The sequence below is a fragment of the Myripristis murdjan genome, chromosome 16 (assembly GCF_902150065.1).
Source record: "Myripristis murdjan chromosome 16, fMyrMur1.1, whole genome shotgun sequence".
In the NCBI taxonomy this organism is placed as follows: Eukaryota; Metazoa; Chordata; class Actinopteri; order Holocentriformes; family Holocentridae; genus Myripristis; species Myripristis murdjan.
In genome coordinates this window covers 28,397,028-28,422,852 of record NC_043995.1, presented here as the reverse complement: position 1 = coordinate 28,422,852, position 25,825 = coordinate 28,397,028, and the positions used below count along the sequence as shown (strand labels likewise).

At 42.6% G+C, this 25,825-nt stretch overlaps 1 protein-coding gene across 1 annotated transcript in view; it reads left to right on the top strand.

Annotated features, from left to right (window-relative positions):
• The first annotated feature begins 1,163 nt into the window (after nucleotides 1–1,163).
• vwde (von Willebrand factor D and EGF domains) overlaps nucleotides 1,164–25,825 on the top strand; it is a 36,295-nt gene continuing 11,633 nt past the window's right edge. Inside the window, exons 1-16 of the mRNA XM_030072527.1 lie at nucleotides 1,164–1,242; nucleotides 6,259–6,449; nucleotides 8,746–8,977; nucleotides 9,667–9,741; nucleotides 11,248–11,480; nucleotides 13,272–13,361; nucleotides 14,616–14,763; nucleotides 15,051–15,265; nucleotides 15,476–15,549; nucleotides 16,405–16,678; nucleotides 17,373–17,569; nucleotides 18,118–18,953; nucleotides 20,019–20,155; nucleotides 20,738–20,902; nucleotides 22,273–22,377; nucleotides 24,901–25,015. Of these exons, the coding sequence (XP_029928387.1) occupies nucleotides 1,164–1,242; nucleotides 6,259–6,449; nucleotides 8,746–8,977; nucleotides 9,667–9,741; nucleotides 11,248–11,480; nucleotides 13,272–13,361; nucleotides 14,616–14,763; nucleotides 15,051–15,265; nucleotides 15,476–15,549; nucleotides 16,405–16,678; nucleotides 17,373–17,569; nucleotides 18,118–18,953; nucleotides 20,019–20,155; nucleotides 20,738–20,902; nucleotides 22,273–22,377; nucleotides 24,901–25,015 (3,166 nt within the window). The remainder of the gene's footprint in view (nucleotides 1,243–6,258; nucleotides 6,450–8,745; nucleotides 8,978–9,666; nucleotides 9,742–11,247; nucleotides 11,481–13,271; nucleotides 13,362–14,615; nucleotides 14,764–15,050; nucleotides 15,266–15,475; nucleotides 15,550–16,404; nucleotides 16,679–17,372; nucleotides 17,570–18,117; nucleotides 18,954–20,018; nucleotides 20,156–20,737; nucleotides 20,903–22,272; nucleotides 22,378–24,900; nucleotides 25,016–25,825) is intronic.

Sequence of the window (25,825 nt, the reverse complement as noted above, 5' to 3'; positions counted from 1 at the left end):
CATGGACCTGCATCATGATTACGCTCACTCATGTTATTTTCACTATAGAAACAGAGAAAAACAAATTTTGGAGGGTGTTGACAGTGTTACGGGTTTCAGCTGATTCACTTTATTGCTTTTCATTGCCTTTTGATTACCTAATTTAATTATAAAGCTAATGAACTGAATAATCTATGGATGAATACACTTTTTAATATGCTTGAGTATACAAAGCTATACAGGCAGCACAAGCCTATAGAGTGACATGATGACACAGTTAGAGGCTTTAACCTGATTAGAGGTTATTTTATATTAATGACTGCATAATAATGATTTATTAATGCACCATCATTTCCAGGTATGGATAGAAAGCCTACTGGGTGTTAATCTGTTTTAACATTTAATTACTCATTCACACAAGGCAACTCATAATTACATTTTTGACTAACAAAAAGTTTATTTTCATGAGTCCACATGTAATCATAACTGGCCAAAATGAGAAATCAAGATATCTACAGAATATTTTTAATGAAAAAAGAGGCAGTGTTGAAGTTTCCCTAGCGGTGATAACTGGTTTAGAGGTAAAACCTGATAAATATATGATATGCTATGCGGTTTAAACATTATGTCACAAGTTGACTTAGTTGTATTGATTTAAAGAAAAAAAAAAAAAAAAAAAAAAAAAAAAATCGCTCAAGCAAACCAGTCATAATCATAATTGCATGTCTGGTGAGAATGATTAATTAGGACACCCCCAGATTTTTTTTTTCTTCTTACTAATCAGAGCTGGATTTGGACTCTGCCTGGTGTCTGGTTCACAGTGAGCCGCAGAGGAGTGCAGCTGCTGGGTGGACCGGGTCATGATAAGGTGTACCGCTGGATGCCCCTCCTAACGCTCCTAACGCAGTGAGATGCTGCAGCCTGCAGGACTGGGAGCTCAGCCGCTGCGCTCCGGCGTCTCGGATTAGCCGACAACTTCACCAAACTCCTCCGACAAAGAAAAAAAAAAAAAACTCACTCTGACAAGCCTGCGTTTCCCTCGGATTTTCATAGACTTGGCTTCGTTTGGAAAACGTAAAAAAACAAATAAACGGCTGCGCTGCTTACCTCCAGGACGGGAAGGAGAGTTTGGTAAAAGTGTGTCGTGTTTGATGGCAGAGTTGCGCACTGGCTCCTGCAGGACGATGAGACTTGTACTTGTTTGGAAACTTCTTCCGTGCATTGTGTTCTTCTTACTTCCTAATCCAGCTAATCCACAAACAGGTAAGATCATCATTATGTAAAAAAATAACACACTGTAAGGCTCTTGATCCATAAACCACAGGATTTGTTTCCTCTCTGTTTTGATAAGTTTACTGGAAAAGATCTTAACATGTTAGACTTCTCTGATATGATCACGATCACCTTGGTTTTCCTCAGTGAGATGAAATGCAGTCACCTGAGAAAATATGGATAAAAATACAATTATTTAGTGTTTGAAACAGCTCAAAAATTAAGTATATTTAGTGTGTGAAGCAGGTCCTTGCCTGCAGATTCCTCAGGTTATTTTTTGTCCGTCTGTCCATCTGCTTCATAGAAGTTGACACCTTCCCATCCATCATGCCGCTGTCATCCAAGGGCACATGCCACCGTGTCTCATGCTACAATCTATTGTGCTGTCAGGGGAGGCAGAGGCAAAATATGTCTGCCTTTTCAACCACACAGGCCTTTGACTCTTGGGGCCAAGGTGGGAAAAGAAAGACGTCGGTCGGTGAGGGCCGCCCACTCTGACAGGCAGACGGGGCGAGGAGTGTGACGGCTCCTGTCCAGGCCGGTCAGGAGGAGTGAAGTGACCAGGTGCTGCTGCTGCCGGGGAGCTGGGAGTGAAGGCGCTCTGGGCGGCTCTGAAAGCTCCTGTCGTCTCCTGCCGTGGATCGTCTGCCTGTCACCACTGTGTCATACTTAGTCAGGCTATCACCTTTCACTTGGCCTCTCAGGTCTGGGCCAAAGCTCATTCTGTGCCCCGAAACACAGCGGCTCAGGCTGGTGCTGCTCCGTCGCTGACATTTTCTTTCGTCTCTGAGCGGCTGCTTTTCTGATTTTGCTCATGTTTCTGACGTCTGTTACCACACACCACAAACTCCAAGCCTTTCTTCTTCATTTTCTCCGACTAGTCTAGTCAGAGTGGCCCAGGTTTACTTCTCGATCTTGAATGTGACATTTGTGCCGCTCCATCATGTCCCATCCACACTGGCCATGAGGTTTGCCACCTTTTTGGAGAGTGCAAGTGTCATCGTTGTCATCTCCATCGCTGCTGCCATCTGCCATGTACTTCTTCTTTTTTCGCCTGCTGGCTTCAATGGCCATATTTATCCCCTACAACCACAGACACGACTTGCAGTAACATGTGGACATGATTTCTTTGGTAGGCAAAACTTTGGGAGATATGTTTATCTCCTGATTCAGTACTATACTACATGATGCTTGGCTGCGGATTCGATATGTATTCCAATTCTTGAGTACTGCGATTCTCCTGTAGTTTGTGGATGTAAAGTTTCATGAGGGTCTTACTGTAGTGAAATGGCTGCTATGGGGTCAAACATCATCACACATGAATCAAATGTGGTTCATTGAATCCACAAGAGTCTCAGCTTTCCAGTCAAAGCCAATTTTAGGCAACTCCAAGACTGTTTAGGCCTCAGTCTGCACAAATACACCATTTCACACCAACAGGCCTAAAGAACACATTTGGACTGCAGGGTTTGTGGCCCAAACTGCATGGGATTAGCAGAAGGTGGGCATGTCTGCAAAGGGGAGACCCATCGGTAGCCATACAACCCATTTTCATTCAGATATCTGGAGGTCAGAGGTCGAGGGACTCCACTGAAAATGCCAGCTTTCCCTCACCAAAATGTAGCCAAACTTTGGAGCGATATTTAGCCGCCTTGCCAACAACCAGGCATGACGTACTTGGCACCAACGTACTCTTTAGGTCGTCTAGTTTCATACGATACCAGCATCTTTACAATATCTTCATCTTCACATTGCAATACTAATATGAACTGATTTTTTCCCCAAACACTATTAGATGTGCCTTATTACTGTTGGTTGATTCTGTGGTTTATGTTTTCAAAGCGGCATCATCCTGGGCAAATGTCACAGCCTCTGAGATTGTGACATTTTGGTGCTATTTGCAAAAAAAAGGTCATTTTGTGTGTTAGATTATACTCAGCTTTCCTCTTGATTTAAAGATGTTAGCCATGAAATTCTTATTTTTCTGATTCTGGCAGCATTTTTGGTGCAAAGCGTTCATTGCTGTGGTGTTTCTGTGCAGCTCTTCCTCGAGATTATCTGTCAATCAAACAGTGTGTGGGCGGGGCCACACGTTTGTCCTTTGATTGTCTGTTGATGGTGTTTGTGTTTCTGTAGGTGGCGCTGTTTTCTTTGTCCGTCCAGCCATGTTTGCCCTTATGCAAATCTGATATATAGCCATATATGAACATATATTTTAAATAATGGGACATATAAGGTAACATATTTGGATATATATTTCAGGATATGTGTGCAAATATGTAGTGTGAATATTTGGTCTATGACATAAGGTAACATATATGTGCATATACTGGATTGCATTATATATTTACCACATATATTAAGAAATTTAAGTGTGAATATGTGGCAGATGTATTTGTTTTGCACATATATAATGCAATTATGTATACATACATGCATTGTATATTTGGATCCTTAATATGATTAACAGTATATGACAATCATATATTAACAGTTATGCAATAGAAAAATATTTGCCATATATGTGTATATATGGAAAAAATATATGGAACATATTTGAAAGTGGCCATTTTTGCTATATTTTAAAATATATTTGTCATATATGCCTATATACTTATCATATATGTATGAGACATACATGGGCATATATATTTAATATGTAGTTTACATATATGGCCGTATATCAGATTTGCATAGGGGTGGCTATCGCTGCTCACGTTCACTACCCAGTTCTTCTTCTTCTGTATATTCCAAACCAGCTGCTCCTGGTTCCTCCTGGTGATATAAAATGCATCACTTCCTGTGCAGCAGAGGATTTTTCCACAGAAAGAGCTCCCTGACACCGGACGTTCAGCACAGCACACGTAAAAGCTCTCCTGACCTGCTTACAGGTTGAATCTCTGCTGTGAAGGCAGCAGAGGAGCTAATCAGACGTATGTTTGATTGAAAATGTGGAAGAATAGCTTAAAATGACAGTTCATATCTGACCGCTGATCCTCCCAGAGACATTTTTATTGCTCAAATGATCTAAATACCACAAAGTTTCATCTGAAAATCTTGATGCTGTCTTACTGTTTCCTGTGGCCATAACTAAACACTGTTGCCCCTAAGTTTGATTTTTCATCTTCATGTGATCCTCTCAGCATCTTTGGTAAATATTTTACTCACAAATACATGATGGCCTTGTTTCTAAATGTGTTCATCTCCAAAATATCAACTCTCTTATGCCTCTAATAGTTTCAGATTGCTCAAAAGAGGTAATCCACCTGTCCACCTGTAGGCCTTTCCGTTGTGTTCATCATTTTATTTGTAGCAAAACTGTACAACATGCTGGTTATTCACTGTAAACCGCACTTATCCAGGATAATAAAAAATCATATTATCCTTAGAAAGGTGCAAAATTTTCCACAGCAGAGTTTTCCTTCACTCAGAGGTTTAAAGAGGATGTCTTTGATTGAGATTTTTTTTTTAATTACCCCCAGGACTTACTTGCTTTGGCATGCTCCAAATAAATAGTTGCCCCCCCTGTTTCAAATTCACTTTCGACGTGAAACCGGCGAGTCAGTGTGTCTTTGAAGTCGCTCAAACTTGCTTATCGTAAGCAAAAAAAAAAAGCTTGATGTCTCCAACAGCGCTTTTCCACAAGCCGCTGAATAACAAGCACTTTGCATCAGCTTCCTCTTTTACGATACCTCTCATGTGAGACCATAATCTGAAAACGGACCATATGGACATGAGCAGTCACGTCCTGCCAGGAACAGCGTCATTAATAGTAACAATAATAATAATAATAATAATGCTGTTAGGTTTGGCTGCGGCTCAGTTTGTGATCATGATCAGAGAGCTTGTATTCTGACACAGGTCCCCTCTCACCGCCATGTGAAGTGCTGACGTGCTGACAATTTATTTATCAGCAGAAAAGGAGGTTTTTTCTGCAAACTGGGAAAAATGTTGACAGCCTACATCAAGGCCTCATGGTGAAAACTGTAAGAATGGGTGCACCATAATACTGTATGTGTAAGGTTGTTTTTGAACACTGTGTCAACGGCTGGGATTAAAAATTTCCACCTACGATACAGATTTGCTGAGGGTCAATTGAAGTGACGGCTTTTTAGATTCCCCCGACTGAGATGTGGAATAAGCACATTGGGTCTACATGGCTCTCATCGTCAAACCCTGGATAATGATGAGAAAACGAATAAAGTGTCTTTTGTAGTTGTCATCCTCCCGTCCAGCGCCTTAAAATGAAGTGTGGTTGGGCACGTTGTTGGTGCACTCCTGTCTTGAGAGTGTTTGTGCGTGGTATGTCACAGTATCAAGATCTTAATGTGTGCTTACATAGGGGGCGCCAATGTGCATCCACTCTGCTGGTTCCACACACAGGAACGCCCGCTTCACCTCAGGGAGAGTCGATGGAGTCCTGCTGTTGGCAGAGATGATCTGCTTGTGCTATAGTGGCTCAAAAAAAAAAAAAAAAAAAAACAGATAATAAGACACTGTTTGAGTGGGGTTGACGACATGCAACATAAACTTTAAGAGGCCGCAGATCTGAAGGCAGCAAAAGTCACTTATTAACAAAAAAACAAACAGCTCTGAGCTCATTAAAGAACTGAATCTGATAAGAGGCCAAAATAAGATAAGAAATCCTTAGTGTTTGCGTTAACCTATTTTTAAAATGCGGCTGGGGGTCTTAAGCACAAATAGGTAAAAGATGATTTCAGCTAAGATGTTAAGCATAAAAAAAGTATATTCTGTTGACTATGAAGTACTTTCCTTTGAATGCATGAACTTTCTGGAACTTCAGCGGTGTAAAAGCGTTTGCAAATGTAATTGTATCCATTTCTGAGGGAAATAGCTGCACCACATTCAGATGCAGGCATGTTTGCTATTGCACAGGTTTCCCCTTATACATGCCAGTGGAAAGCACTCCATATATTGATGATTGTTACTGACAGTCTCGGTGTAGATCCAGAGCTCACGCTGTGTTTCTGGCTGTTGTTTTTGCAGCGCTCCCTCCAGAGTGTGCACCGGGGGGCCACTCTCTCCTGCAGAACCCCTACCGCAGCACCGCCTTCAGCTCCAGCTGGCTGCAGCAGTCGGCCCTGCAGGACTTCATCTGCGACCACTCCCTCACGCCGGGCTGGTACCAGTTTCAGATCTTCGACAAGCCGGCCAGCATGCCCACCCAGTGCGTGGAGGTAAACGACTTTTTGTGAACAGACAAGAGAAGTGTGTGAATACAGCTGAGAATTTACCGGTCTTGATGTGCTGTGTTTACATGTGTCTTAAATGAACGCTTGGGAATATTTTGTGGCAGCTAAACTGTGCTGGTGTTGTCTGTGATGCAGGAAGTGACGCTTATTCCTCCACTGTTGTTTATGTCATGATATAAACTTCTTGCTGTTCAATTTAGAGTTCATCTCTCCAACTTTCTCCCTGCTTCAAACTCCCCAGTAGCTGTATTATGAATAGATGATTGTCCTTAGATAATTAAGGTGCTATCACACTCATCTTATGCAGGGTGAGTCGCCCTGGGGTGACACATTCATTCATTCATTCATTCATTCATTTTCCAAACGAGCCATTAATGCTTCTCCTCACATTTGTTTTAATTGCTCACCTGCAGGTTTGCACTCAGAGGGTGATTTCACACTTATGTGATCGAGGAGACATGCATTTTTGAATAATTTCCCAAATATGGTTTCTATATTACTGAGAACAGTGTAATAACAGTAGCCACACCTTGGATATCATAGCGGTAAAATGCGTGTCTTTCAATGTCTTTGAATATGTTTTTGCGTTTATTTATAAGTTTCACCGTCAGACCAAATTACTCTTCATTTTTTAGCTGTTTAATGTAGCGAGCTAATGGCATTATGCAGATTAATGCCAGTTTATTTGTTGTCATGTTAATGTCAGATGGGAGCTGATGTGTTGGGGACTAAAACATCAGTTTTAGTCTTGGAAAAACCCAAGTCAAACCCTATATCAGGTAGCCTCACCTGTGTGTGTCTGTGTGTATGTGTTTTGTCTCAGCAAAGCATAAGCTGCTGTGCATATGTGTGTGTATGTGTGTGCTCGAGTGTGAGTGCAGTGTGTGAGTGCATTTATGAAGGAGAGTGCAAGGAGAGCTGGAATGTGTCTCATTTCCTCCGGGTGGCCCGCTGTGTCGGGCCCGCAGGATCCATCTGAAGTGTCGGCCTCCCTCTGCCTTCCCAGGGCATCGCCGCTCTCCCCGGGTGATGAGTGTCCACAGGAGTGGCTGGAGGAAGGAGGAAAGCATCGCTGTGAACATGTGTTACATAATAAGACACTGTCTCTGTGATGATGGCAAATAAATGGCTTGATTTGTCAGGCCAATTTTTTTTCCCTCTCAGGAATATCAAGTGCAATATGCCATTAGAAAAGTATCACCCTGAGTTGGAGGACCTTCCTGATACCAGTGTCTAGACAAAGCAAATTTATCAGCTTTATAAATAGGTCATTTGGTAGCAAAATGGATATTTACTTGTAGGGTTGGACGGTATATATGTGATATGAATAGAACAGAATAGAATGCCTTTATTGTAACTGTACAAGCAGTACAATGAAATTTAAAAGTGCTCCTTCGACAAATCAGACACAATATATCATAAAAAATAAAACCAGTAAATATTAGTAGAATAATGGATAATGATCAAGTTATTGCATGTAATTTCATTATGTATTTATGCAAGTTCTGGTGGCTCAGGGGAAGAAACTGTTTTTAAGTCTATTAGTTCTGCTTCTCAAGCTAGGAGAGCAAACAGTTCATGACCTGGGTGTGTGCGGTTCTTAGTGATGCTTCTTGGCCTTGTTGAGACACCGTGAGCTGGCGATGTCCTCCACAGAAGGCAGGGGGGCAGCCGATCATTTTCTCTGCCGTCTTCATGACCCTCTGGAGGGCCTTCCGGTCTGCAGCCGAGCAGCCGGCAAACCAAACTGTGATGCAGTATGTTGCACACTCTCCATGGTGGATCGGTAGAAGGTCACCAGCAGAGTCCCCTTTAGCTTGTTTTTATAGAGCAGTCTCACAAAGTGCCGTCTCTGCCAGGACTTTTGAACCTCCGCTGTGGTGTTGGCAGACCAGGAGGAGTCCTGAGACATGCTGGTCCCCAAGAACTTAAATGTAGAGACCCTCTCCTCTTGTTCCCTTTCTATAAAAAGTGGGGCAGGATCTGTTCTGTCTCTCCTGAAGTCCAATAACATCTCTTTTGTTTTACTGGTGTCCAGTGCTAGGTGATGGATCTCATACTGTGGTGAAATAGCAAAGGTGCTGTCTTCTCCCTGTTTTAAAGGCTGTGTTAAAGTAAAGGGATGCTGTTTTCTTAACTTATTTGTTTGGTTTGGTCTCATATTCACATCACTAATGATCATTAGTCTAATGATCATCATGGAGCTGTGAGTGCTTTTGAAGACATGTCGTCATGATCTTATAGTCCCCGACACCTGCGCTTTCTCTTTCTGACCATCCAGGTGAACCACTGTGGCACCCAGGCCCCGGTGTGGCTGTCCCTGGGCGAGGGCGAGTCCCTGCCGGGGCCGCTGGAGCTCAGGCAGCTGACGGCCTGCGCCGCCTGGCAGTTCTTCTCGAGCGCCAGCAGGGACTGCTGCCTGTTTCGCATCCCCGTCAGCGTTCGCAACTGTGGAGACTTCTACGTCTACCTGCTGCAGCCCACTCAGGGGTGCATGGGCTACTGCGCACAGGGTAGGGCAGCACAACAAAAACAAACAAAGAACAAAAAAATTTAAGATTAGAAATGATCTCTTACTGTGTGCCTGAATGATTTAAACAAATGCAGCTCAACTTTGACCTAATTTTGCCATGACCAACGAATTTCCAGCATCATCCCTGAATATGAAGTTGATGGTTGACAGTTTTTTGTGGTTTTTTTGTGTTTTTGTTTTTTTTGTTTTGTTTTTTGGTCTTTTATCAGTGTGTTTCTGACTGTGATAGCGTTCCCTTCTTCACCTGTCCTCATGTCCCATTATCTGTAGGTGCAGTGCTACATTGTGAATGATGGTTATGTTATGTTATGTGTATAAGAGGGTGTTTACACAAAATCTCATGTGCATCAGTTTAAACTGTGACCTACAGTCTGTGGCCCAAGCCATTTTTGTCATAACTGTTGATGCAGTTACATAATTTTCCAGGTGGAATCGTGATCATGCCTAATCTTTGGATCCTGGTTCTGTTAATGACTTAATCTTTGATCCAGCTAAAGCACTTTGCACGACACCACCTGTTGAATCCATGTAGGAATCGCTCCTGTTAGGACTAAATACCACCGGCTCTCCTCTCCTCTGTGTCATGTATAATCTATGAAGTTCATTAAACGTTTCCATGTATAATTGACTGCTGTTGCTTATTGCTGTCCCGTCCTGTCTGTCTAACAGAGATGTCGGACTCTTTGCCCACGGCGTCGCTGGCCTGCGGTCCTGATGAGGTGAACGTCGATGGAACGTGTAAAAGTGAGGATGCCGCCGGCGTGTTTATGGCCTCCCCGCTGTCTCCTCGTGTTAGGGCACACACCAAAACAATCGGGGGGTCAGGGAGTTGCCATGCGGTGAGGAATGCACCGCCGGCCCCCTCACCGCTCCTCTTAATGAGCTGAGCATGTGTCCCGGTGTCCGCTGAGCCCCGTCTCCATGGCGACGGCCCTCGGCCGGATCGTGAATTATCCCACGGCAGGTTTAAGGAGGCTGGCAGAGGTGGAGGGAGGGAGGGCAGTTTAATTAGGGATAGATGAAAGATCACTGAATGTATTCATTAACTTGTTTTAAATAATGGAAACCGGGCAGCTGTGGTCCGAGAGCTTTACTTTTCTATTTTTGCTTTTCATTTACACGGAGGACTTTGCCGAGTGTTTTCTTGCTGGATGCTTTCATATAAGGGAATTCAAGTTTTCACGCTCAAGCAGCGTTTCCCAAGTTTGAATCATTTACTGCATTTGTCGGATGCAGCTGTGTTTAAACAGTAGCAGCAGAAGCACTTTTGATCATACAGCGAGAAACTCATCCCCCATTAAAATCATCATTAAAAAAAGGATGGAAATTAACACTCACCACCAACCAATGGTAAATTATGAGATTACTATGGCACTTTTAGTCATAGTAAAAACCAGCTGATTTTAAGGTTTTATTTATTCTGAATGTCTAGCTGTTCGTTAAAATAGCTCAAGTGGCAGGTGAACTTTGTGCAGTGAACCTTTCACTGTGGTTGGTGGACAAAAAAAAAGTCAGTGGTCTGCTCTGAACACTACATGTGACACAAAACATACATGCTGCCTGGGTCAGGGGTTCAATTCTGACTGATACCACACAGACTAGATATGTATGTAAAATCATAGAAGAGGTGGAAAAGGAAGCCAGCTTTTCCAGAAATGAGGATGAAAAAAGTCTGACATGTCACTTTGGAAAGTGAAATTAAGTATAGAGCATGTCGCACATTGTGAGGAAGATTAAGTTTGTTGAAATGTATCGGCGGCTAATTTGATGTCCAGATGACTTAATTTCTTTGAACTTTGACATAAGATTAAAATTGATCTTTTTTTTTTAAATGTAAGAATATGAAATTAACCCATTTCTGGAGAAGCCCATCTTCTCTGCCCTCGTTGTTTAGGTACAACAGCCTCCTTTTCCATCTCTTTCCATCTCAAGGATGTTAAAAGTCGAGCTCTGTGTTTTTCAAATTGCAGTCCAGAGACCCTCAGGGGTGTTTGAGAGGCTTCCAGTGGGGCGTCATTTCTCAATAATTTCATTCACATTGTTTTAGCATTATTTCAAACTCACCACTTTCCCTCACCTAGAGCAAAATCCCTTTAAATGGGAGTTTGTGGGGGGTCAAACTGGGGGTCTGAATAATGAAAAAATTGCACCCATCCACTACACACAAACACACAGCAACACACCAGCTCATCTAAATGATCTGACACCTCATGTTTGACCCCACCCTTTCTCTCCTCCGCCCCCCTCCAGCCAAGAAGCCTCCCCCGCCGCCCGTCCCGGTGATCGTCCCGGAGCTGTCGGGCAGCACCGTCTACCTGAGGTGCAGCTTCGAGGGCCACAGCTCCAACAGCTCGCTGGGCTTCGTGGTGGCCTGGTCCCGCCTGTCCCCCCAGGGCAGGAGGGAGGAGCTCAAACAGGAGACCACCATCCAGACCTCCGCCCTCATCGAGCTGGACGGCTTCAACCTCCGGCTTGGAGACACGGTCTGTAGGGATAGGGTAGATTAACACCGCAGTCCAAATTACATAACCAATTTAATTCCAGGTCAAGGTCCAGCTGCTAAAATAAAATAAAATTAAATTAAATTACTGGTAAATGAAGGCCCAGCTGATTAAATCTACTTTATCAGACCATTCGACTTCACTGTTAACATTACTGCACTGACCCACACCCACACTGCAACAGGTTTTTCAAGGATCTCTATTTTATTGATTAAGAGTCATCCAGGTCAAAAAAAAAAAAAAAAGAAAAAAGAAAAAATCCATATTTACAAGTCATATTGTGTGAGATAATCCCACTTTTTTCCAAAGATACACAGCTAGTTTCCAGAATTGTCATGAATCAAGTGTCATTTTCAAGAGTTCAAGAGTTCAAAATTTTTATTCGTCACATGCATGAATGTACGGGTACAGCAGCAGTGAAATGCGATTGCAACAACTCCAGCACTGTGCAAGTAAAAAAAAATAGATCGAATAAAATGCATAAAAAATAAAATGAAAAATAAAATAGAAAGTATATTTAACACTCCTATATACAATATACAACCCATGTACAATATACAACAATATTTTCTGTCTTATTTTGCTTTGTTTTAACATATTTATACTTGTTTTCAAAAAAAAAAAAAAAAATCTTGAAACAAGTGAAACTACATTGGAAGCAGGTGGGATTATCTCATCCCACAGATTTTGGTCACTTGTTTTGAGGAAAAGAGGATTTTTAAGACTGATTGTGAGACTAAATGACGTGTTAAGATAGATGTTTTTGCAGTCTAGTAGTAAGTCAGAGTTAAGAAGCTTTTTGGATGAGCAGAGATAGAAAAATATCTTCAAGATCACACAGAAAATCCAGTTGCCATTGAATTCCATATAAGATATTTCTATTTATGGTGTATATTTTGTTATTATTTCACCAGTGGACCTCCATGATGCTGCCGGCTGTGGTTGCCAGGAGATTTGTGACCTGACTGCAAAGCCTTTATTGTATAAAATGGAAAGCATCAGGGTGTTAAAAGAAGCCCACAGCCTTTGACTGTAGTCCCTCTATTAAAAATGACCAAAACACGGCACGTAACCACAACTGAAGCGATTCAGCCCCCAAAAGACTCGATCGAGCTTCTATAAAAACAGCGAAACGAATGGAGCGGGAGTTGAAACTGAAGTCCGCTCGCTCTTTAACGAGTGTTTTGCTGCCCGCTGTCGGTCGAGCATACTTAACGAGAATCGACTTCCCATTCTTCAGGAAATAAGAGCCGTAAATCAAAGATATTGCTCCTGGGCGCTCACTGAGCCGGCAGCCGCTAAAGCATGTAATCATGGCTCGCTGTTATTAAAACCTGTCAACATGCCGCTTTGCTTTACCGTGGGCCGTAGTGTGTGTGTGTGTGTGTGTGTGTGTGTGTGTGTGTGTGTGTGTCTGTGAGTGTGTGTGTGACCTGGCTCGACTATAAAGCCTTTCATACATCCTGTTTTTCCGCCTTTAAAATGCTGCGCTCTTCCCTCTGCTGTCTGTCTCTCACTCGTTCTCTTTGTCTCTTTATCTCTCTACCTCTCTCACCCTCTCTCTCACTCTCACTTTCACGCTCACTCTTTTTTCCATCATTCCTCTCTTGCTCTTTCACGGTCTTGCACTCCCTCTCTCTTTTTGTTGTGCAATTCATTCATTCATTCATTCATTTATTCATTTCATTCATATTCAGGATTGGCATTGATGATGAAATGATTATTCCAGAAAACAGGATATGCTAATTCCAGCTCTCTCTCTCTCTCTCTCAGATATTCTGCTCCAGCTCCAGTTTCTTCTTGGACTCGCCGGACATTCAGGGACCCGCAGTGGAAAGTCAGGAGTTCTTTGCCGGGATCAGGGTATCTCACACTGATCTGAGCTATTACAGCTGTGTGTGTGTGTGTGTGTGTGTGTGTGTGTGTGTGTGTGTGTGTGTGGACAGTTTCCTGTGTCCTGTCTCCTTGTGTTTCCTGTCTCTGTACAGGAGTGCATGTGAGTGACTGGTGATGTTGTGTGATGTTACGTTTGCAGACAATCTGATGATTTTGAACGGCTCCTCAGTATAAACGATGTTAACTGAGTAGAAAGTTGCAGCCGTTATCTTTTTTTTTTTTTTTTTTTTTTTTTTTTTTAATCACTGTGCCCAAACTTCATTTCCTGCCCTAATCCACTCCCTTTTACGTGAAGTGACTGAGAACAGTGACACGGCCACCCTGGATAATGGGAAAACCAACTCTGCCTCTGATTTGCTAGTACTTGTTGTCACTCGTTGCCTCTGTTGGTTTAGGTTGGTTAAAGTCTCCATGGAGTGACCTTACATGACTTCTTCTTCCTGTGAAACAGAGTTAAATAGAGTCATCCTGCACTAGTGGGTGCAAATTAAAATTTCAATCAATAAAACTTTTCCAAACCTTTAAACGTACTCTTTCATCCACCAGTCCCTTCAAATAAAATTATGTTTCTCTCCCAAACTGAGAGCCTATTAGTTTGCACTTCTGAATGATGGTGGGTGTTTAAGGTTATGGTAAGAGAGGGGTTAGGGTTAGCCAATCAGAGGCAGAGTAAGGGCGGGTGTCGCTGGAATCCAAGTGGGATGGCGCAGTCAGACTCAGAGGTGGACGACATGTTTGGAGAAAAAAAAAGAAAGCGCAAAAAAACGCAGCAGATCAAGTAGAGTGCAATATTGCAAATCAAAAATATAATTGAAAGCCCTTTTCGTTCAAGAGAGCCCGTCTTTTAAATGGCTCCAAGGGAATGGAGCCATATAGAGACCTGTAACTCCCATCACTATGAGTGACTATGAATGTGAAAGAAAGAAAGAAAAAGAAAAAAAGAAAGAAAAAGAAAAGTTTGAGCTATTTAAACCTGGTTAGACAATGATTGTCGCGCTGATGACTGAATGAAAAAAGTTCATTAAATTATTGCAGTTTATATTTCCAGCGTATATTTTGAGTCGGCCATTTAACCAACATGCACTTTGAAACACTGCGGGTCTGTAGCATCACACACTGAAATTTACACTCCAGGCTTCAAATGTCATGAGTCAGTACTAAACCGTCCACGTCCAGCAAGGCATACTGATATCTATTTGATTTAAAATGTGTTTTCTGCAGCTCAGACCGGAGGTGAGCAGCATATCTGAAGATGGGACGGGGCACAAGCTGGTGGTGGAGAGCACAGTCCCTGTCCCGTGTTTGGAGGACTCCCCTTCCTCTACACAGCCGTGCACTCTGTCGCTGCAGCTGAGCACCAGCAACCAAGGTAAAGTTACAGCACCTGATAATGAGCCTGTTTAATAGTGTAATCATTTGTCAAATTCTCATAACAAATTAGTAAAAAAAAAAATGTAATAAATGGTGATATTATATTTACTTTTCTTGATAATTTGGAGAATTTTTACATCTACCTGCTTGGAATCTTGTTGGTCTTTCCATGGTAGAAACTACTAATTTTCTTTTTTTTTTTTTTCAAGGTTTTCTATCATTGTTTTTGTGTTGCATCCCTGTGCACTGAACTAAAGCAAAGCCAAACCCTCCTCGCTGTTGCAGGCGGCGGTGTGTCGGGCGCTGATGTGTCTCTGTCGTCCTGCGTGGTCGACCTGCCCCGCGGCCCCTGTCGGGACGGAGTCTGCAGCCGCGCTGTGATCAGCTTCGTCGCTGTCACTGACTTTGTCAAAGACGGCAACAGGACGACCCAGATCGCTGTGAAACCCACCGCCACAAACAACTTTCTCTGGAACGGATATTCACCAGAGCCGGTTCAGGTAAAAAACAGACCAAACCTTTTTGCCTTTGGAGGCGTTTTTGTGGAAGACTGCATGGAGGGGGGGCTGATCTCAGATGGTGCTCGATGTATTTACCAATTCATCTGTTTAATCCTCTGTTTAGCTATTATTTCTAACATTTCAATTGTTTCAATCCACTCCCTCATGAAGGTGTGAGCTCAATCTGACCGGGTTTTTCTTTGTTTACAGATAATGGTGAAGGATGTTCCCTCTGCCTACTGCTACGCCTTCACTGATCCCCACGTCATCACATTTGATGGCAGGTACCTCAGTCTCCTGTTCATCCTTCACAATATAGTACACCAGAAAAGTTCTGTGTTTTATTGCAGTTTGACAGAATTCCTAAAAAAATATATTTAAGGAGCTGGTGGATGCTCAGAGCCTCCAGGCATGGGCTCGTGAAATGTGAAATGCCTCTTTGGTTACCAGACCAGCTTGGACATTTGGACTGAGGAAAGTGAATGAAAAAGACTTACCGCTGCTGGTGTGCCCTTCAGCAAGGCAGCCAACCTTGTTTAATGGGTTAAGTGCCATGTGCTGATAACTTTCCAGCAATACGAGCATCTCCAAAGAGGGAAGATCCATAATTGTGTAGAAGAGATTGCATGCTTTCAACTTTGTCTAAATAGGTTGAAAAATAAATAGATGCAAATAATAATAATAGACAGACAGTACTGGCAGTGCAAATGTACGCAGATGTATGCAAGCTTAGTCAAAGATTACTTGCTGTAAGTAAAGGTTAACACAGACTGATGAATAAAAAAATCTTAACCCTATAAAGCCATTTGTATCATATATGATACACATTTTCAATTCCGTTTTTCATTTTCAGTTTAATCAATACTTGACCAAAATACTGTTGTATACCTTTGAACACGTCCCCTGTTCACCCTGGACCATACTATTGGCACTTCAAGTACATATCATATATTATACAACAGAAAGGTCATGTAATAACATATTTTTTGAATTTTTTTGTTTTTTTATATATTTTGTTATAGGACTAAATAAAGGGTTCATTTTCAGAAAATTGGAATTTTCTGCCAATTCTTTCATAGTTCAGGCTTTATAGGGTTAAGTAAAATAATAGATGAATGTTTGTGTGTGTTTCCCTGCAGGCGCTATGAAAACTACCAAATAGGCACTTTTGTTCTTTATAAGAGCAACCGCCGGCCGTTTGAGGTCCACGTCCGTCAGTGGGAGTGCGGCAGCGTGGTGCACGCCGCCTCGTGCGTGTGCGGCTTCGTGGCGAGGGACGGCGGCGACGTCATCGCCTTCGACATGTGCAACGGGGAAATGGGCGACACCAAGCCTCACCTGTCCGTCAAGAACAGAGACCTGAGCAAGAGCGCCATTCGCATCACCGAGTCCTACCAGGGCCGCAAAGTCACGGTGAGCGGGGAGGAGTCGCCGCCGGACCAAAAAATACTTAGAATTTTCTGTAAAAAAAACTGTGATGGTGTAGAAGTGAGTTAGCACATCCTTCATACGGGTTTCCCTTGATTCCTACATTTCCAGCAAGAGTCTGAAAACTATTTTGGAAACTAACCAACAGACATGTCAGAGGCATAGAGCAGCAGTGCACATATCACTAATATGATAAGAGAAAAAAACTTATTGACACATTTCATAGACCAAAAAAAAGAATATATCACTAAGAGGAGGACACCGGAGAGCATCCTTGATTTAAGCTTCTCCAAACCTTTAGTCTTTGTGCCAGTGAAGGAAAGGAAACCAAAACTGTCTTGTGTGCCAAAGTTAAAAAAAAAAAAGCGTTTATCATGTTGTGGCTACTCTGCAAAAAATACAGATTTTAACTTCTATGCACAAAAAGTAGCGTGTCCCTTGACTTAAGTGTGACAAACTAATTAACAGACCAAAGAGGATCTGAAACCATGAGTCTGCTCGCCAAGAAGGTGCTCATTGGAGCCACGGCTGAAAGAGTATTTGATTAAAAGGAAGCCAAGTCAGTAATGTATGCCAGAAAAAAAAAGTTTATCTTAAAGAAAATACAGCCTTTACACGCCCAAATCTAAAATCAAAACTGAGCATCACAGCTTTCTGCTTGTCTGTGTATTTTCTGCAGATGACCTTTTCGTCGGGAGCGTTTGTTCGTGCCGACGTGTCAGACTGGGGGATGAGTCTGACCCTGAGAGCCCCCGGTTCGGACCGGAGCCACACCGAAGGCTTGTGTGGGACGTACGACGGGCAGCCAGACAACGACTTCCACTCAGCAGGGGGCGCCGTGTTGGACGATCTGCATGCTTTCATCTCTGAATGGAGGTAAGTGCAGCTAAAAGTGCCCAAGTATGAAAAGTGTCCGATATATGGGATTATTGTAGACCAGTGGTGGACAGTAACAGAGTAAATTTACTTGAGTACTGTACTTTCAGTAGAGACTCTGAGGATTATTTACTTAACTTGAGTATTAGATTTCTTTGCTACTTATCACTCGTACTTGAATACATTTCCAAGACAAATATTTTTACTCTTACTGGAGTAAATTTCTAGGAAGGCTGAAAAGTACTCGTTACTTTAAGGTCGGCTGTGCCTTGCCTGATGTGTGTGTGGGGGTGTTTAAAAAAAAAACGTGAAAATGACAATTACTGTCCTCTTATGATCTCATTCATTTTATTTGTTTTTATAGGTGTTTCTGCAGGCTTTGTAGAACATTGTGGTTCTACACGCAAGAACACAGAGCATAGTTTTAGTCTTTCGAAATCTGTGCTTTTTAAAACTCTATCCTCCAAAGCTTCCCCGATCTCCACAGAGAAGCTCTGTTCACAATATGAACTAAAGCAGTTCCTGTCTAAGTGTTTTTCCTCTGTCAGGCTCCCTCCAGGTTCCAGCCTATTTGACACAGTCCCGTCCTATCAGAGCACACCGAGCCCCCGGAGGTACTGCAACTGTCAGGCAGAGCCCCTCCTCTCGTCTCCCAGAGCTCGATCTCAACCAGTCGCCTCCTCCGACTCCACCTGCTCCCCCCACGGCAACGTGAAACTCCACAGTGTCATCCCCACTCTGGACGTCACGGCCGAGTACATCAGCTCGGTGGAACTGCTCAGAAGTGAAGAGAACCACAGACACCCGCCGGGACGCTTTAGCCAGCGCACCCGGGAGCATCAAGGAGGTTCGGTGTCAGCATCCGCCCGGAGGAGCAGAGGCAGGCGGCAGTCCTACCAGTACGTCTCCAACCCCCCGTACCAAAGCCTCAGTCAGTCCGACCTCGAAGGCTTCACCTATTTCTTTCCAGAGGACCATGAACCGGCACCACATCCGGACGCCTCCTCTCCCCCGGCCTGGCCCACTCCCTCCGGACTGACCGAGCAGCAGGCCAGGGTCCGGTGTCTGAGCACCGTGGCTAACTCCAGCATAGCCCTTGGCTGTGGGCACCTGCTGGGACAGAGTGTTGTTAGCCACGCAGTGACCATGTGCGTTACTGACATGCAGCTGAAGGATGAGCAGTCATGGTTAAATGCCACCTTACCCCTGCTGGAGAATGAGTGTGAGCGGAGGCTGCTGGAGGAGAGGCTGCGAGAAGGAGTGTACCAGGACGTGCAGGCCATCCTCAAATGTCCCAGTCTGTGCAGCGGGAACGGCCAGTGCTCTGAGTGGGGCTGCGTCTGCTTCCCAGGGTTCGGGTCCTACGATTGCAGCGTGTTGTCTGGTAAGATACCAAACTGAAGAGCAAAGAGGAGGAAAAATATGCTGGTGGCACTCAAATGATAATTGTGCACACTGCAACATAAAAGGCTTGGAGAAATGATTCTTCTTCAAAACGATTCATTGAAGATGTTCAACCAAATAGGTGAAAGAGAAAAAATAATAAATGCAAAAAAGAGTCATCTGTCCAAGCCTTTTAAGTTGCATAGTGAAGAATTACTCTTTCTCCTATCAGTATAAAAACACAGATATGGGCAGATCAGTAAGCAGCCTTACAGGCACACCCTCTGCTCGTTATATTGAAAGTCCTCTTATAATAGTGACTGTGTTTCTAAATGTATTTAACTGTTTCAAAAGAATTTAATAGGCATGGTTCATCTCTATGCTTTTTTGTACTGGGAGCTGATCATTTCACCACTGATCTGATCAGTTTTTTGCTTCGAGTTTGCCAGCCAGCTAAACTGATTTGCACACCAGCTAATGCGTCTGGTAGATGCCATGTAGAAGAAGCTTGTTTTCATTATTTGAGGCGAGCAGTTGCATGTTACCGTTAACTCTGACTGCTCTGTGAGAGACTCGGGCTATAGACAAGTCACAATGTCATGAGGTTCAGTTTTAGTTTACTGAATTGGCGTTCACCACACCTGGGGGTACTGAACGACTTTTCTGGCACCAGCCAAATTGCTTCTATACTATCGAGTATCAAAAGATGCCATGGTATTGAAATGTGGTACCTCAGCAGTAAATCCCATCACTGTCATTAAATCGGTAAGCATGCAGCATGCTTGCAACAAGATATAATGATGTTGATGATTGGCTGTCTGACATTACATGCAGATTTTTTTTTTTTTTTTTTTTGAAAACTAGTGTCAAAAAAATGTCGATCAGGACCCGATATTGATCTCCAGGTGCTGGTACTGGCACTAGTATCGAAAATTTCCTTACCTCTTCCTTAGCTCTTTTTCTAGCCTGGGTGTTGCAATGTTGCCATTATTTGCACAGGGTTGTTTGGAGATTTGTGACCCGACAGTCAAAGTTTGTCCCTGCTTTTATCGTTGATCTTGTGAAGACCAGATCCCGGAGATCACGGAGCTGGAGAAGGAGGGTCTGTGTGACGTGCGACAGGGAGACTGCTCCACCGTCCAGGTCTACGGCCAAGGCTTCAAGGACTCCTACGAGCTCAAGTGTGAGTTTGTTAAAGAAAAGGTACTTTCTTGTTCTCCTTTGTACTGAACTTGTGTCATGTTTTATTTCAGTGTCTAACAGCGAACAGTATATATTTTTGAATACATAACTGTCAGATGAATTTTGATAAATTCCATCACTGTGTGCTATTATCATTATAAGCTGCTTTTGATGGCATATGCAAATCTTTCCCTGAGATCCTGGTTGCATAATTAACAAGTCTGCAGTCCACCAGTTCACAAATCTGACTCAGAATTATTTAATATGTCTGATATAATAAATGACTATGGTGTGGTGACCCAGATGCAGAGACATGCATTGACAGGTCATGAAGTACACTTACAGCATCATTATTTCAGTTAAAGTGCGATGAAAGCATTAAGCTCAGGATTCAGTGGAAAAAAAAATTATGTATTTTGACACATCTTTATTTTCATCTTCTTTCCTCTCTCAACCCGCTCTCCCTTTGCTTTGTTCCCTTTCTTTCTTTTTCACTCTTCTCTTGCTCTTTCTTCCCTGTGCTTGTCTGTAATGTCTCTCTCATCACCACACCTCCTTCTAATCACGTCATCCTGCCTCTCTCCCTCTCTCTGTCTTGTCCAGTTTGTGGATGGGGAGTGGGTCCTGGACGAGCCCCAGTTTGCCCTGGCCACCTTCCTGGATGTGACGGCTCTGGAGTGTCAGCTCCCCCTGGAGGACAGCCAGGCCCAAGCAGGCCCGGACCTGGAAACATCCGCTGACAGGCCGCTGGCCCGCTGGCAGATCAAAGTTAGTCGGCTCTGTGGCGGAACTGCAGTGAAATAATTTTACTCCTCATCTCGTTCTCAAAATCAGCGGACACTTTCGCCTTCCTCATTCAAAAAGTTTGTTTTCTCTGTTTTCTCTGTCCTTCCTCCCGTCTTTCCCCATCCTTGACTCTATCTCAAAACTGAGGATTACTGTTATGCAAAAGCTCAAGTTCAAGTTTATTTAAAGCCCAGTATCACTGTTTACAGTCTCAAGGGGCTTTACAGTTTACAACAAACAGGACAGCACCCCCTGAATTAATCCTCATAGCGGGCAGGAAAAAACTCCCATCTGTCTCTAGTCTACATCCAAGCCTCTGTCTCTGTTTTGCAAAGTGCAGAGAAATGTGAGAATGCAAAAAAAAATACCAGCGCAGGCAGCAGATCTTTGCTAAAACGGTGCAAAGCAGACACGTATCAAGATTTACCAGTTTTAATTTGCTGGCTGCAGTGGAGGAACGGGTCCTCTGAGTGCAGCTGGACAGCACAAGTGCTCTCCAGTGTCGACTTGGCCGAGGCGGTGGATGCACTCGGCAAGTATGAAACAGTGGAAATTGGTCGGTTTGCCCAGGTGCCAAGTGGCTGAAACAAAGTGAAGTCTGCGGCTGCTTTCTCACAGGAGTCAGATTTTGTAAGCATGGGAACATTTATTTAGCCGGGGAAGACGTTCCAGCACCAACAAGCCGCATCGGTCCATTTTCTCAATGCAAGACAATACAAGATAGATAGATAGATAGATAGATACTTTATTCATCCCGAAGGAAATTCACAGTTTTCAGCAGTATCCACAGAGTACAAGATTAAGTAAATCAAAAATAAAGAATAATAAAAAAAAAATAAAGAATATAAAAAATAAAGAATAAAAGATGACACTCGAGATCTAAAGATCTAAGTACCCAATGTGCAAAAAACAATGTGCAAAAAAACCAAAAAAAACAGCGTGCATCCACTGCAACGTGTGAAAGATACAACAGATAGTTTCACCGTAGACCAGCCGTGATTTATAGGTTGCCATGCCAACTCTTGTGGTAACCAGACACTTTCTTCTCTCATTTTCTCCTGTTTTCTTTACTTTTTCTTTTACTTTTTCCACTAGAAAACTATTTAGACAGGACACAATATCTCACAATTCATAACAGCATAAAGTCATGTTATTTTGAAGACATTTTTTGCTATAATTATTGGTGTGACAGTGATACAGGTGCAAGGCCAACGCAGGCTCCATAGTAGAGTCACCCTATTCAAGCTTTTGAGTCATCAATAATAACCCCGTTTGAGCTGCTGAAGTTTATTTTGTTTGATATATTAATGAGTATTGCTTCTGCCTGGTAACGGCCCCTCTGCTGTTGGCAGGTGTCCAACGACGGCTACAGCTACAGCAACGCCAAGATACTGACCCTGTATGACGGAGCCTGCCAGATCTGCAGCCTCAACTCCGAGGTTCTTTGCACGCTGAGAGTAAGTATGCCTCGGTCTGGAAAACTGACTTTAATATTGCAATGTGAATGGTTCAGTGATTAGTGGGCAATAAGACATGGTAGGAGGACTTCAGTTCTGAAGAGTTAGTGCTGGATTAATAAACGGTGCACCAGTTGAAAGGTGAATTTCCTCTCTGCCTCCTCCTTTTGTCTCGTAACACTTTCATGTTTTCATCCTCACTCCCTAAACTTCTGCATGTTTTTACAGCACGATTTATTATTAGCCTTTTACTTTCGATTTTACCAAGATAATCTATTTTTTTAAAGGGAATCCAAGCCAAGCCAGCATGCAGCAGCGGCACGTGTCGACAAAAACAACACGAGTCATACAGTCACACACAAAAACCAACATGCAAATGACAGTTTTCTAACAATACAACATGCACCAGTAAAATGCATCCAGCTGAAGCATCACAGTCCTGCAGCAGTGACTAAAAAACTCAAAGGGGAAGTTTGTCAAGCTTGAAATTTTGTTCCAAGCCGGACCGAAGACAAAAATAGCTCTTGCGAGTGTAGACTGTGTCATTACCATCTGTGCTGTGCAAAGTCAGCGTAAGACTGGCTGGAACACACACACACACACACACACACACACACAAACCAACTTCCTGTCTCAGATGATGACAAATTGTGACTTGCTATGAGCTTCCATGTGGACCTGCAGTGTCTGACTTTGATTTACTGCGTCCTGGGTGTGTGGTCATTTCATTTTTAATAGAAATGACAATAAAGTTGAACTTGAGCAAGGAGATGGACTCCCCACTGGCATTCCTCAATAGTAACAGTAAAAAGTACTGAAAGTAAATTATAGTGGGCAGAGTGTAGATTACGAGTATTTAAGAGTACAAAGTAGGTTTATTTAAAGTGCATAGGTACTTTATAACGATATGTATGACTAAATATACCTACATACATGTGGCTGCAGCTAAACACACACACAATTACACACATATGTGATAAATACCCAACACGTGCAACTAGGCATGGGATGATGCAAAATTTTCATGTCATGATTACTCTGGACAAAATAATTGCGATTCACAATATTATCCCCATAATCACAAAATATGCTTAAAACTGTTAAAGTGGCACTAAACATGGAATTTTGTATTTTTGTAATTTTGAGAAACATTTTTTTTTCTTTTTGCATATACAGATTGTGAGGATATTTTGGATCCTTTTTTATGAATATCCTGATAATCACCTTGATGAATTTTTTGTGTTTTTCTTTGATAAAATCCTATATAGTCCCCTTGCTACATGCAGCGCATATTAAAGCAGTGTGTTACAGAAAAAAGAGACAAAACTGTGTTCAACCAGAGTTTGACTGCATTTCATCTTTGATTTTTCTCAAAACCTTTTTTTGACATACAGCAGAAACAGGGAGTTATGCAGCAGGACATTTAGCAGAGATGCAGGCTGGCTGTGAATCAATGTGTGTGAAAACAGGCCCTTTCACCAGCACATCAACAGACCACAATGTGCGGTCCATTTCAGAGTTTCTTTCCAAAATGCTCGATATCATGTTTGGAAAGAGGTGAAAGTTAACTGATTTAAGTGTTGAGTGGTTAAATTTTTCAGAGATTCAACTGATTGTATTATGTAGACTTTAATTCCGACTGTCATTTTGAAGGAGAAAATGTTGAATTGGTGGATATCTAATTTTCTGCTTAAGCTCCTTTTTTGTGCCGGCGCTGCAGGGAAACAACGTTTATCATGCTATTGAAATGGAGCAACTATTGATCTGTTAGTAATTTCACACAGGTAGGAGGTAGACAGCACATTTCCTTCAGCCTGGCAGGGCCACCTCTCTCTGTTCTCTTTAAACACAGGGAAAAAAAAAATCCAACCAAATGCACGGGTTGATTTTGTTGGGGTGTTTGAATTTTCAGACAAAACCAGCTTTGTTCTGCTGGTGCCGTGTTCTTTGTCAATGGTTTGTGCACGTTGAAAAAAAAAAAAAAAAAGTCCATCTCCTTAGCAAGTCAGTAAGTCTCATATTCAATCTTAAAATAAAAAAAAAAAAAAAAAAAAAAAAAAGATCTGTTAGTAAAATGAGAAAATCCGGCTTATTTCCAATGCAATTTCATTTGTTCAGGGAATTTTTTTGGAAGTGTGAATACATTGAAACAGGGCAGAATGAGGCAGATCAGTGTACTAGTATCAAGAAAATGATTTTTTATTCAAGAAAACTAATTAAACAAGTTGATCAGTGTTTGAAACAACTGGGATTATCTACTGTTTCTTTGGCAGATAGTTTTTAATACTGAATATGAGTGCAAATGACTTGTTAAGATGAATGTGGTTTGGCGCTGTGTCAGCTTGTGCAGTTCAGTGGGTGAGGGTTTCATTCCCACTGCGGCCGGCTGTGCTAAAAATATAAACGCTCGCGGTACTGAAAGATCATTTGGAGCCTGTGTTCTGCCAAATTGGGCATTTTGTTGCAAGGGAACATAAACACTGAATTTTTCATTTTGTGTTGTTTGTTGCCTTTGCCTCCCAGGAGAAAACGTGCAACATTGACAGTCTGTGTTACAGCGAGGGCGACCGCAATCCCAGCAGCCCTTGCCTGACATGCCGCCCGGACTCCTCCAAACACACATGGTCCATAGCAGAGAGTATGTACACCGGCATGTCTGCTCCGTTTTCTCCAAAAATACATACAGGAGGACCTGCAGTTTCTGTGCTAAGCTACATGTGTTATTTATAGAGCTTCTATATTGTGTGAGGCTGAAAAATCTCAGTCGGTGGACTTTGAGTGAGCGCAGCCTTCATTGAGTTTTATGGCTGGTAGTTGCTCAGGGATGTTTTGATCATATGTCAGCAGCTCGGTGCAGATTGGAGTCATTGTAGTTCCCTCAGTCCCCTGGCGCTGACATGAGGACAGCTTACCTCAGTGTTATAGTTTCTGACCAACTTCACTTCTGCAACTTAAAGTAGGTCAGGCGCTGCACTGCCCGGCGCGGCGAGTGTGCCGAATAAATGCCAGCCTATCTAGCATCAGCTTGGAATGAAACAGGGGGTCCTGCACCTTCTCTTAAATCAAATTCAAGCAGTTTTCAAGCATTTTGAAGGATTTCCAGCCCGAGCAAGAATCCTGATTACAGCAGAGCTCCAGAGGATGATGATTTTTGATGAGGCTTATTAAAGTTTGTCTTATATAGCGTGATAAAAAAAACAATAATCTATTCATAAATGATGCAAACATTAATACTTTAATTTGTTCACTCACTGTGACATTTCTTCATTCATTTAAATCTGCACTATGCAAGGTGTGTATGTTAAAATAAACTGTAGATTCACCCTTTTTGCCCAAATGGGAATATGTTGGTTATGGTAGGAAGTCTTATTGATGCGCATAAAGAGAGACAAAATATAAAACATTTCTTCATTCATTTAAATCTGCACTATGCAAGGTGTGTATGTTA